The sequence below is a fragment of the Schistocerca nitens genome, chromosome 2, assembly GCF_023898315.1.
Source record: "Schistocerca nitens isolate TAMUIC-IGC-003100 chromosome 2, iqSchNite1.1, whole genome shotgun sequence".
NCBI classification, from domain to species: Eukaryota; Metazoa; Arthropoda; class Insecta; order Orthoptera; family Acrididae; genus Schistocerca; species Schistocerca nitens.
The window spans coordinates 666304797-666319042 of record NC_064615.1 but is presented as its reverse complement, the minus strand read 5'-3'; the positions used below and the strand labels follow the sequence as shown (position 1 = coordinate 666319042).

At 39.2% G+C, this 14246-nt stretch overlaps 1 protein-coding gene across 1 annotated transcript in view; it reads left to right on the top strand.

The window, feature by feature from the left end:
- The window catches only part of LOC126235233 (Down syndrome cell adhesion molecule-like protein Dscam2), a 263828-nt gene that overhangs the window by 189068 nt on the left and 60514 nt on the right, over positions 1-14246 (top strand). The window contains exons 18-20 of the mRNA XM_049943965.1: positions 3132-3304; positions 4333-4453; positions 12953-13129. Of these exons, the coding sequence (XP_049799922.1) occupies positions 3132-3304; positions 4333-4453; positions 12953-13129 (471 nt within the window). The remainder of the gene's footprint in view (positions 1-3131; positions 3305-4332; positions 4454-12952; positions 13130-14246) is intronic.

The following is a 14246-nucleotide window of genomic DNA, read 5'->3' as shown; positions in this document are numbered from 1 at the left end:
TTACAGATAATTGCTTCATCTGCAAAAAGCCTAAGGTCACTATTAATATTGTCTGCAAGGTCATTAATATACAACACGAACAGCAAGGATCCCAACAAACTTCCTTGGGGCACACCTGAAGTTATTTCAACATCAAAAGATGATTCTCCATGCAAGATAACATGCTGTTTCTTCTCTAGCAAAAAGTCCTTGATCCAGTCACAGATTTCACTTGATACCCCATATGATTATGCTTTTGACAACAAACAAAGGTGTGGTACTGAGTTGGAAATTAAGAGATACTGCATCTACCTGATTGCCTTGTTCCAAAGCTTTCAGTATGTCAAGTGATAAAAGTGTGAGTTGGGTTTCACATGATTGATGTTTTCAGAATCTATGCTGGTTGGCATCAGAGAGGTCATTCTGTTCAAGATACCTCATTATGTTTGAGCTCAGACTATGTTCTAAGATTCTACAACAATTTGGTGTCAAGGATATTGGATGAAAGTTTTGTAAATCACTTCTACTACTCTTATTGTACGCGTATGTTACCTATGCTTTTTTTTTTTTAGAACTGGACGCTTTCTGTTGTTTGAGGGATCTATGATAGATTACAATATTACAAACAGAAGAGGAGCTAACTCAGCTGCAGATTCATATAGAATCTGACAGGGATTCCATTGCGCCATGGTGCTTTGTTCAGTTTTAATTATTTCAGCTGTTTCTCCACACCACTGACACTAATACTTATTTCTTTCATCTTTTCAGTGGCATAAGTATTAAATTGAGGCCAACATCCTGAGTTTTCCTTTGTAAAGAAACACTTAAAAATGGAGTTAAGCATTTCAGATTTTGCTTTGCTAGTCTCAATTTCAGTTCCTGTCTCATTCACTAGTGACTGCACACTAACTTTGGTATCACTAACAGCCTGGGTTTTCTGAAAGATCATCTGACAATATTCTGCCATAGTAGTCATTGAAGACTTCACGCATTGCTCTCTTGACAACCAAACATCTTTCATTCAGCATCTATGTAGTCCTATACTTTGTTTAACACCTGTTATGCAGTAGTCTCTGTTTCTTTACAAGTTCCTTTACAATGACTATATACCATGGAGGATCCCTCCCATTATGAACTGTTCTACTGGCTACATATCTGTCCAGTGCATGGTCAACTATCCTCTTAAACTTGAGCTATAGTTACGCTACATGCTCCTGCCCTGTGCTGAAAGTTTCAAGTTCCTCACTGCGATATGACACTACTGCTTTTGTACCTAGTTTACTGAAAACATATATCTTGCTTTTTATTTTAATTGCTCTTTGATCTTTGGTAAACATTTTTGCCACAACTGTGTCATGGTCACTGATACCATTTTTGATGTGAACACCCTCAAAGATGTCCGGTCTGTTTGTTGCCATTAGATCAAATATATTTCAATCATGAGTGGGGTTCCTCTTTTAAATTTTTGTAGGAATGAACAAAATGAAATATATCAAAAGAAATGACCAAGACACAGAAAAGCAGCTCAGATCACTAAACAAATGAAATGAGACAGAACATAATAGTGTAACAGTTCAATTCTACACAGAGTATGTGAGTGACTTATCCCTTTTCCAGCAGCAATGTACTGTAGGTCTCCAAGGAACAAAGCATTCCTAATGATTGAAAAAAAGCACAGGTCATTCCCATTTTGAAGGCAGGTTGTTGAACACATGCACAAGGCTATAGGCCTACATCTCTGACCTTGGTCTGTTACAAAATTTTGAAACATGTTTTATGATCACAATTATGACATTTCTAGAAACCAAAATTTTCCTCTGTAGAAATCAACATAGGTAAAAAAAGTTCCTTATCACCATCTAATGATCCAAATATGACCATATGGAATCTCAGATAAACTGTGTAACCGGGTTGAAGAGTTTCTTGCAAACATAACACAGCATGTCATTCTGAATGGAGAGAAGTCTTCAGACATAGAAATAACTTTGAGCATACCCCAAGGGATATATATAAAATTCGAGAGATTTGAGCCCACATGCAAACTTATCAGCAATCATTCTTTCCACAAACCTTACACAACCATAAGGTGGCTTGTGGATTAGAGGTGTAGATGTAGATGTAGTGCTGTACTGCTCAGTGTCCATGCTTAGCCAGTAGCTTGTATTTACACTTTTATGGAAGAGTTTAATTAGTGTTGTCATTGTCTGAAAGATGCCAGGATTCATTTAATATTTATTTAATTCATACAATTTGCTGCAGTTTTAGTAATCTGGCTTTGCACTGCCTGTGGGACCACTGTCATATTCTTTGATTCCTTCCTGAAGTGTTCTTTATTGTTTCCTGAATCAGTCTTTCACTCTGCAGTGGAGTGTCAGTGTTTTGAAACTTTCTAATAATTTAAAACTATGTGCCAGCTTGTGACTTGAATCCAGAAACTTGCCTTTCATGTGAAATGCTCTTACCAACTAGGCTAGGCAAGCATAAATCATTACTTGTTCTCACAGGTATACTTCTGCCAGTGCATTTCTTGCTGTTTCAAAACAATGCACATTCCACTACAGAGTGAAAAAGCTATTCTGAAAACAATACCCTAGGCTGTGGCTAAGCCATTTCTCTGTAGCATCCTTCCTTCCAGAAGTGCTAGTCCCATCAAGTATGCAGGACAGCTTCTGTGAAATTTGCAAGCTAGGAAAGAGATTAATGGTGAAAGTAAAATGTTGAGGGCTTTTACTACTTGAGCCATCCGACTATGAATTTGATAACCTTTGTTCTGTGTTTTATAGCTTTTTGATGCCTCCAAGCAGTAAAGCACAGTTGAGGATGGCATAAAGCACTCATCTAATCAACACCACCAAAACACTAGAAACTCCAGTCTGATTTACTATTATTTCCGCCATTTATCCCAATTTGTACTTACTATATGGCAAAGAGGAAAAATGAAAACCCGCTGTTAATAATCGTAAAAATTAATATTTTTAAACTTTGATATATTTTTAAACTTTGATAAATTCTTCCAATGATTATTTTGTAACTATAATATATGAATTAAAATTTGGAAATATGTTATCTCTTTCTGCCTATAGAAAACTGCTGCTCTATTAGTTATGTAGATAAGTATAACAGATTTGTTTGTTTTCATTTTGTTCATACAGCACCAATAGCTCCAAGCAAAAGTCATTTGATCAGAGTCAACTCTACATCGATATCATTGAATGTTGGATCATGGGGGACAGGTGGCTGCCCTATTACTACTCTAGTTGTTGAATACAAGCCAAGGCAGCAACATGAGTGGACACTGGTCTCTAACAACCTGAAATACCAGCAGGTACACTATAGCTTTTTTTCTATTTATTCTCACAATATTTTTGTTAAACAACTTCTGTAGCTTATTACAAAGATCCGTTAACTATTGTTTCTCTCTCTCTCTCTCTCTCTCTCTCTCTCTCTCTCTCTCTCTCTCTTTCTCTCCCCCCCCCCCCCCCTCCCCTCCCCTCCCTCCCCTCTCTCTCTCTAACTTGTCTTGCATCCTCCCATCCCAACACCAACACAATAAAAGCCAACAGTTGGTATGTGCTCTTAATTGAGTAATTTCTTTTATTCACATAGACTTGTACTAATTTTTCCATAGCACTGTCTTCCTGCTACAGCTCATTGCTTTGCATTCCTGATGTAGGTGTGTATTTATATTACAATTATCTGGAATTATTATTCCTGAAAGTAGAATTCTCTGTAGTTATTCAAGAAAAGTAGTCTCTGGGTACTGCTGTAGCTTTGTAACGTACAAATTGAGAATAGGCTCATTAATTAACTTATTCTTTATATGTCTTTAGTTTTCTGATATATTTACTCAAAACAATGTTTCTTTAATCTTCTGGAATGTGTATAAGAAGTATGGTTCCCTTAATTTCTAGCCCTTTTGTTTTCTAAGTGTCGATCCAGAACCATTTTTCTGTTGTTCTACAAATTTCCTCCTACCTGTTATGATTTACATCAATTTATACATGATGGTTTCCTGCAGATTCATGCCTTGTTTTAAAAGCCAGAAGTGTGTGGAAATCACTGTGAATGTGACTAGTCATTAATTCGAATTAGACATTATGAGCCATTTTCTTGTCACATTCTTAAACAGTGAGGTAATGGTGCTCTTCTTTCCACAGGATAGTGAGTATCAGTGTTGACTGGATGACTGTGATAAGTACTAGCTTAGTGTTGTGTTGTGTTGGCATTGCCGCAAATGATTATGGAACCTGTAGTTAAGTTCAGCTGATATTTTTTTCTGTATGCTATATTCTGCAAAAGATTCAAACCATGCACATAAAAATTAAGTGTTGTGTTCTACACATTTCTTTCTAGATTGACTTCCCTGTGCTTGACCTCAGCCCTGAGACATGGTACACGCTTAGAATGACAGCACATAACAGTGCTGGATCCACTGTATCCAGTTACGATTTTATCACTCTTACAAATTCAGGTGGTGAGTTTGAGTTTTTATTCTATTTCTATATTACATATTGATACATCTCTACAAGCTCTGTTTTCAGAGCTAACACATCTTTCAAAATTACTTCAGGTAAACAATTTTTTTCCAAACAATAATTTCTCTTTAAGAATTCAGTGTGTGTTATAATTATAAATATGTCTTGCACATTCTACAGTAAGGAGATATTTACCTCTTGCTCTTTCTTTCTTTTTTTAAATGTACTATATCATTCTCTTTATCCAACTTATTAGTACGAAAAAGTTACATTAACACTTAAAATTATAAAAGATTATTGCAGCAATTTACTGCATCTATGTCCTCTCAAAAAGGATACTGTATTTTAGGATTAAAGGAGACTACTCATTAAAAAGCAGAGGTGTTGAGTTGTCAATAGGCACACATGAAAGAAAGAAAACTTAGTCATTTTCAGAGCTACCCTCTGACAAGCTAGAGTAAAATACACAAACATACACAATACATACACTTTCATACACATGGATAATCTGTGTGTGTGTGTGTGTGTGTGTGTGTGTGTTTGTGTATTTTGCTCTACTTCATCGTAGGATAACTCAAAAAGGTAGCAAATTTTCCTTCTTTTGGGTCTGCCTTTCAAGAAGTCTAAACTTTGGCATTTCATTGACTGGTGCATTTTAATACTTAAGTATTTACATTCTGCAAAAACTTTCCTTCAACAAAGGATGGTTTATATGATACTTGTAAATTTACACACACACACACACACACACACACACAGTACAGAGAGAGAGAGAGAGAGATTCCACAATCATCAATAATCTGCATTTCTCTCATCCTCGTAGCCCCATATCACTTTCATAAGTACTTCATCTGGCAACTGATAACACTAACCTGTAGGCACATGAATGAATACATGTGGTCAGGCAGCTGATTTTAATTTTGTTTACCAGAGATAACAGAAAAAGTATTAGCGCTCTATTTCATCCAATGTTTACACCCTGCACTTGAGAATACATTCATCATCTGCCTGAATGGTGTGCTTTTGGAAAGCACCATACATACCTAGAGTGGATTTTACCATCAGCATGTATCAACATCTACTATGACCCATCAGCCCTGGCTAATATTTTCTCTGGGTTGAGTATGCAGTGGTCATGTTCTTGTACCCATGCTAATATTTGCACCTTGCAGCATGCAGTGGATGGTAATACGCATGTGGGGCAGTGGCTCCTGAGATACATACCAAGGAGACAAATCAGGATGGCATGGCTGCTCATCAGCATTTTTCGCAGCATTGGGATGAGAGTGATTTGCTGTACTGTGTCTCATCTATACACTGTTGTAAACTGTGATAGTTGTTAGTGGTCCCTGCCATTATGGCAGTTGACTCTGGCACTGAAGCTTTTCTCTAAATCGAGATGATAAAGGAGTCACAGTAAACAGCACTGATTTTCACTGTATGATAATGACAATGTATAATACCATCTATGAATACCAGAGAAACAAACAAACAAAACATTTTAATTGGTTATCACAATGCCCCCACTTCAATTAAATATTTAACACTTCCACTATATTTTGTCTATAAGATAGTCAGTACCATCAACAGAAAGTAGCTCTCCTAGTTTATTGAAGCTGTTTCTAGTGAGTGGCTTGGTGAGAATATCTCCTTGCTCATTTCCAGAGCTGACATTTTCCAGGTTAAAGATGCCCAAGATGAATGTTTCTCATATAAAGTTATACTTCGTAGCTATTTGTTTTGTTTACTTGTGATGTTAAGTGTTTATGATCAACCAAATGATATTTTGACAGTCCATATATATGGTGGTAGTTATTTCTTTTAGACTCATAATATTTTGCAAAATTGACTAGATCCATATGATTTGCTTTACAACTTGACAGGAAGGTAGATAGGTAGATATTCTGCTTATACTGTTGACAAGGCCCCCACACTCTGCCTCTGAAAGTTCCAAGCTCTGATGGTTTTACCAAGTTTAACAACAAAACTTGTTGTGGTTGAGTTTTCTGTAGGATAGGTGGGTGGGGGAGAGGGGGCTGCTTCTCATTACATCCATGGCTTTCAACATGTCTCACGAGCTCCACTAGTCATACTAAATAGCTAGCACCTGAGAGAACTCATCATTCACTTGCTGGGTTGAGGCTTGGTGACCTCAGTTTCCTGGGCTGGAGATTGGTAAGCACATCCAGTCCTCTGTAACCATAAGCTCTGTACATGCTTCAGTAACCCTGTCATGGGTGCGGTGGTGGAGCATGTGTGTCAGAGGAAATGGGGATCTTGGTTTCATTGTCTGGCTCATGAGGACGATACAAACCTTTATTAAGAGAACCTCAGTCTTAGGTAGGGTTGCCATAATCTCGGAATCCAAAAACCAGGACAAAACTTACGGTCACCATAGCCGATCAAAGGAAATAAGAGGAATAAGGAGTCCTCATGCCCATCAGCTAAAGGAAATGTGCATTTAATTAATGATCCAGAGTTTAGGAAGGACTGCTTCATTAAGAAAGCATTTATTACAAAAAATAAGAATATGCATTACATTATTCAGTACACGAAGTTCTATTGTCATCATTTGAGCTTTTCTTATACCAATCGTATTTCTCAGAACCTTGAATAGATGAAAGGAACTTAATCTGGTTCTCAATCAGTTTATGAAATTCACTGCAACTTACATTTTTCATATTGTACTGTATTTGCATCATTGCATTAACTGATTTTACTGTTAACCTATTCCTTTCTTCTGTCCACTGAGAATTCATGAGGGAAAAGACTCTCTCTACATTGGCGTTATGACTGGGAATGGAGAAATAAAATTCCACAATTTTCAGCAACTCTGAATACTGTTTCCATATCTCGAAAGCTGTTCTGTTCTGTTTGGATTTTATATAATGTGAAGGCAAAGAGATAACATATTGATGCTTCTTTGACAGCAATTTTCGAAATTACCGGAAGTTGACTTCAAATCCAGCAAATATCGCGGACATTTGCCTTTTCGGCCCAGACGTTTTCATTTACCCTAAAATCGCGGACTGTCCGTGAAATCCGTGGCGTATGGCAATCCTAGTCTTAGGGCATGTTGCACACCAATAAAATGCATTGATGTTGAGACAGAACAGTGATTAGTGTGTGCCCTCTAGGAAACCTACCACATCCAAGTTTTAAAAGGCTTACATAGGCAAGCAAGCCTCTGTCTGAGTGGACAAATGATTCCCTAGTGACTTGTGGGATCAAAACTGCTCACAGTAACAGTAAATTCAAACTCCCAGTGGAAGATGTTGGTCACTGGAGGGTTTGCCTGCCCACTCCACACTGAGACCTTGTGTGGACAGCCTACCTGATACATCTGTTACAATGCTGAATACCAGTAACAGAACTATGTCAATTCATAATAATCTATTCATTCTTACAAAGAAGGAAGAGAGCACATTCGAGAGAATATCCCCAATTCTATACACAAAAGAGAGTGGAGGGAATAGCTAGAGCTCCAAAGTCTATTAAAAGGTTATGGAATGGTGTCTTGCTAATAGAGAAAATGACTCTGTGAGTGGCAGAAGTGTTTCTGCAGCATGGGGGAGGTGCAGTCAGTAAAAATTAATCACCCCTAAAAAACAGTGCAACTCTTGATAGTCCATTGATGGTGGTAGGTTACGGATTTGGTCTATCTTTTCCTGGTTGGGGGGGGGGGGGGGGGGGGGGGGAGGGATGGAGGGGGGGAGGCCCAAAGTGTCGATGAGGTGGTATTTGTCCTCATTGACCACAACACCATGCTCTGTTAGTTTGTCAAATACCGCATGACGGTGTGAGCTTGAGCTGTTTGTGAGAAGATAATTACATCGACCCATTAGCAATAGCAAAAGGGCATGGTAAAAAAAAGCTATCAGTGAACCGTTGCCAAGTCTTGGCTGTGTTCTTTAGTCCAAAGGGCATAAAGAGGAATTCAAATAGGCCAAATGGCATAATTATTGCCAACTTCGGGATCTGCAAATAAGCTCTTTTTCAGTCAAGCACACCCGCCAGTTCCTGGGAGAAATCCTGAATAGTTGGCACATGGTAACTTTCAATGATGATGCACACATTCAAATGTCTGTAGTCCCCACATAGGCACCACGTTTTATCTTTTTTTCATTCTCACAGTAATCGGTGAGGCCCACACACTGTATGATGGCCTGATGGTGCCCTCGCATAACAGTTCCTTGATTGCATCCTTGGCCGCCTTTAGTTTGTGAGGGGCGAGGCGGTGGGACTGGCATCAGACCAGTGGAGTGGGGGTAGTATTAATTCTGTATACAGTACCATTGCATATGATGTTAGTCTTTTTATGGGGCTGATGTGGGGTAGCAAGTGAGGCCCAAGATCCACTCGCATTGTTTACGCTCAATCCATTCACGAGAACAATACCACTGTTTTTGCACAGCCCACTTGAGGGAGCATAGTCACCAGAAGTAAGAGGCACTGGACTGACCTGTAGTTCTGAAGACCTGGTGGCGTCTTAGGCAGAAGGCACTCATTGTTGCTGGTGCAATGACAGCTGTAGCTGTGTAATGTGCAGTTGTGCAATGAGCTCGGACCAGCAGTTGCAGAGGTGTTGGTTAGTTGCTCATTAGCTGGCATTGGTGTGGCTGAGGTTGGTGTATGCAGTAGTCAAGGTTTTGCTTATTGAACAATGCCTGGCACTTTAGCGGGAGGTCCAGTACTGTTTCAAAGGTAGGAGGAGGAAGCAGTGGAGTCTTGTCCATTGGTAGGTGGTCACTGTTTAGTCCATTGATCAGCATGGCGCCATTGTGATGTAGTAGTAAGGCCCTATCCAGGTCCGGCAGAAGGTTATAATGCCTCAAAAAATCTGCACCCAACACTGGCTCTATGGGTCAGCCACGAGGAAAGTCCATGGACGAGGAGTGTGGTTGTCCAGTTCAACAGTGAGAGAGCCCGCGCCTATCACAGGAATTACTGAATCATTGGCAGTGCGTAGTTGTATAGCAGATGGTGTACATTTTACAGGTGCCAGCTGAGTGGCAGCATGCTAATGTCAGCACCTGTGTCGACTATTAAGTACACTCCAAGATGGTTGTCATAGATGAAGAGCCACGCATCGTCAGAATGTAGACGTGGGATATGATGATTGTTGTCATGCTTCATAGTGAGGTGGATTGAAGCAGGGCAGCGACCTGATGCACCTGTGTCACGCCACTGTACTAATTTGGGTAGCTGCACAGTGGACAACAGTGGTGCGTGACAGCACCGAAGCGTGCGTGGAACCAGCAGAGTCAGTGCAGCTGAGTAGGTGCAATGTTCTGGCCGGGTGGGTTATTGTGGCAATTAGGCATGGACCAATGGCTGGGTGTGAATGCAGTGGGTGGTTTTTTACATTCCACAACAAACACGGCATCAGGGTCCATCATGGTATCTGATTGTTGGTGCCTCGCCGTAGTGGAATCTTGCAAGGCTGCTGTCGGTGCAGCGTAGAAGGACTCAGCTGAGGTCAGAGCAGCTTGGTGACTGTCAGTTGGCCAGGCATTGTGCAGTGAATGCTGCATGGTGGTCTCTGTGGGCACAGCCAGTGTGCAGGCTGGCCTAGGCTGGCTGTAGATGCAACCAATGTTGACATTGGTGCCAGCGCCGATGCAAGTGTTTATGCTTGAGAAGCCATGTTGACCAGAGTGCATGATCTGGTAAGAGGTTTGTGTTGATTTGCTGGCATAACCTGTGCCAGAGTGCTGATGGAGTATCATGGCCCAGCAAAATTTCAGCCATGGCTAAGTGGAGTTCTTGTTCAGGTAAATGTGACAGGCTCTGTAGTATGAGCATCTTCGCTGTCTCGTATCTGTCAGTGGTTGGTGCATGCAACAGGAGGTTGCTGATAAATTTGGTGTTGGTGTGGAGATGGTTCAAAAGCACCAAAAATTTGTCATGGTCATCTGTGACCCAGCTGACTGCATCATGCACTCACAGACTGCAAACTGTGTTTGTGGGTACTCAACTTGTAGTGGTGACAGATGTAACTCAATGTGTGGCCAGCGGTAATCTGTCTGGTGGTGAGTGGTTGGGACCTGTATGAGGTTGTTGTAATCATGCAAAGTATATGGAGTGGGTTCGTGAACACTGTCTGGTGGCACTGGTAGAGATGACAGTTGGTGTCGCGGCATGGTAGGTGTGTCGGTAATGTGGGTGTCTTGACCAATTATCATAGGACGTGGCATGGGTGTCACCGCTGAGGAGTTGGCGTTGTTCCTCAGTAACCCACTATGACACTGGTCGTAGCTGGGTACAGAGGAACACAGTGCAGTAGACAGGTGGCAATTGTGACAGATGGCGCATCATTGCAGGTTACCCTATGTGGCCACTGTTGTAGATACTCCTTGTGTTACCACAGTGTGAAGGTCATAGTTGTGGTCAGGCTTGCCATATTGATATGCTGTGGTCACGAGGTGTGAAAACCCTGCATGGTTGCAAGAAGATGCAGTGTGCCTAGCTATAGAGTGATGTCATGTGGCAGGCATGCCCCAGAGCAAGGCACGGCTGTTGTCTGTGTGATGGCATCATGATGACTTGACGAGGGTCGTGGCATGGCCATAACAAGTGTGACATCACCTGGGTGACATACGGTACTGATGAAAAATGTTTTGCGTATCTGGACATCCCATCTTGATTTCTGCACTCATCTACATAATGAATAGGTTTATTATATTTCAAGCAAACTTTTCTGCAATCTTTTACCTGATGACTATGTTTATTACGTTTGAAGCATTCACTTGGTTTTCTCAAATTTTTATCTTCTAGATGAAGTTTATTCTTAAAATTGTCATTTCTCTGTTGTTTACCTACCAGGAATGCCTTCCCCTTCATATCTTCCTTGTGATTTAGACATTTTTTCTTCTATCAACAATCTTGAGGTCCAATTTGCTAATGTTTTTTGATCAGGATGTGTTAATTCTCATGCATTCAGAAAATATTTATTGTTTGTTGGTAATGCCAATAATAGTTTTGTGATTACCATAGAGTTCAAAATGTTTTCACCTTTATCCCACATGCTATGTACCAGGTCTTCCAGCTGTAAATTATTGTAGCCATGTCACTTGAACCATCCTTTCTAAGTTGTACTATTGCTACTGGAGCAAATTTATGCAAACTGAAAGTAGTCTGGTCCATATGACAGCTGAAGATTCACAGTTAATAATGTGTAGCAGTGACTTCTCTGCAGCTGATGTTCTGATAATTTTCTGAGCTACATTGCCCATCTTTTTCCTCTCTGTAAGATCCTTTTCATATTCCTGTACTGCTGTAGCTTTGATGTTGTCATTATACCTTAGTTTCATTTTTTGGCCTGTGATGAAATCCCAAGCTACCGTGGCACTTAAGGTTGTACATACTTGAAATTTCCAGGCCGGGTAGTTCTTGATGATTTTGAGCTTTGTAATTCTTGTTATTTCATTTTTCATTATTTTAAGGCTATATTTTCACTTGTACATAGTGGAAAAAACCTCAAAACTCATTTCTCACACGTTTTTGATACTGTACCTGATGTTACATTTCATTTACATCACAGAAAACTTGTCACTCACTGATTATTGGGCCCATGACATGATAAAGGAACCACAGTGAAACAGCATAATTCTCACTGTAAGAAAATTACAATGTCTTATTCACAAAGTTGGTACAAAACATGATACACACATTTCAAAAGGAAAGTGAGTTCACTGCATAAGTCCCAGATGGCAGCACAGTATAAGCAATTGAAAAGTGTAACAAATACAAATGTGATAGTATAACACTGTTTATAAATGTCAGAGAAACAAACAAAACATTTTTAATTGATTATTGCATAACAAAGTATGCACAGTATACTTGCAGCACAGAATCAAATGAAAATCTCTGTGCCTGCATGACCCATACATCAACCACCAATGATCTGGTGATGATAAACAATCTGGTGATGATAACATGTGCTGATATGCATTTTATGTATCATGCACTTGACTGTCACACTTATGGCCAATACACAGTATGAGCACATTCCAGCCATGTGATATATCACCCACTCTAGTCATCGTGGTGACAGGAACAATCTTTATTGAACACAGTAACTCTTCTAATACAGTTGCTTATGAGTGTACATTAGCTACCAAAAATTTTTGATTTTAGTTTTCTGAAAGTGTTAAGATGTCCTATGTACAGGGTACCAACGCAGGAACAAAATGAGGGAATAATTTTGAATATTCATTCCTAATGCAAAACAAAATATAGTGAAAGAAAAGTGTTCATCAGTCTACTTACTGATGACATTTATTTTGATAAGAGGTTCTGTGTGATCCATTCTGTTTCACATGCCTTAACTCCTCCTTTTTCTGTTCAAGTTTTCAGTTCCTGTAGGAGGATCATGTGTTTTTAAACAGTCAAGACTTAAGCTACTCTTTGGAATGTTAGTGTGATCTATGATGTGATTTCTCCCTCTCTCCATTATTTATGATTCTCATTACTCTTGCGACTGTATGTTGTTGCAGCCATTGTGGAGCCAGACTTAATAATTCATTCAGGTTACAAGTACAACCATTTTTATAATGACCTTGGTGTCATCATTCCAGTAATAACATCTTTGGTAACAGTCATAGTTGCTGGTATTGGAATATTTCTGTATTTTCGAAGAAAGCAAGAATCACTTCCTGACAATAAATTTGTAGGTAAGTAACATTATAATTTTTTTTATTTTTACCTCTACTTACATTATAATATTATAGATTATTATTTATTAAGTCTTCTTAAAAACGTAGCTCACTGTTATGCACAATATCGGTGACAAGTGATCATTCAGGCTTCCTTGAAATTTTAGGTTTTATGTCTGCCTGCGACTGTACCTCCAATAATAAAATACTTTATATAAGGTTATTAAAAGAATCAGATAAGAAAGTGAAAATAACTGTCCTAGTCATCAGTAAAATATGTGAAATAAATTGAATAATGCTCATCCAGTCAAATATTTGTGCAAGATGTTCCATATCCCACAATGAAAATGAAGCTTCAGGAATGTGAACAAATCTAAGTACTCATTAAGAAAGATAAGTAGCTGCCAAAAATCAGTTCTTTAAACATCTTAACAATTGTGCATCAATAACTGCAATATTCTGCTTGGACTTATACCATCTTTATTGAATACAATACTATTAGAGGGAAAGCTGTTATTTTGAAAATGGCTGCTGCTTTTTCAATCATTTATTTATTCATTCATAATTTTTGGTAGATTACACTACAAAGAAGAATCTCCAGGGATTTGAAACAAAAGAGAATATGGCAAACTGCCAATACTGGATCTGTACACCACGCTCTGTGAACTGTTTGTGCTTTCACTGAATAAGTTGTACATAGTTAAATTATAATGGAAACCACTTCTTTAAAAAAAAGCCATTGGTTCCTTAGTTATCTCAATTATTTGATGTTTCGCTCTACTGCTAGCATAAAATTTACATAACCATATTAATATAGCATATAACATAATAGGGTGGATAAAAAATCTACTCACCAAAGGGCAGCAGGAGAAAACATATATAAAAGTTAAGGAAATGTGCAAGCTTTTGGAGCCAGTTGCTCCTTCTTCTGGCAGAAGGACTGAAGGGGAAGGAAGAGGGATGAAGAAAAAAGACTGGTGAGGTTTAGGAAGTGGGAAGAGTTATGGGAAAGCTCCAAGAACCCCATGACAGGAGAGACTTACCAGACAGAATGAGAGGGAAAGCTAATTTTTTGAGACTGCGCCAGATGACATTTGAAAGCCTGAGAGCTTAAAAGTGGAAGATAGAGTAAAAT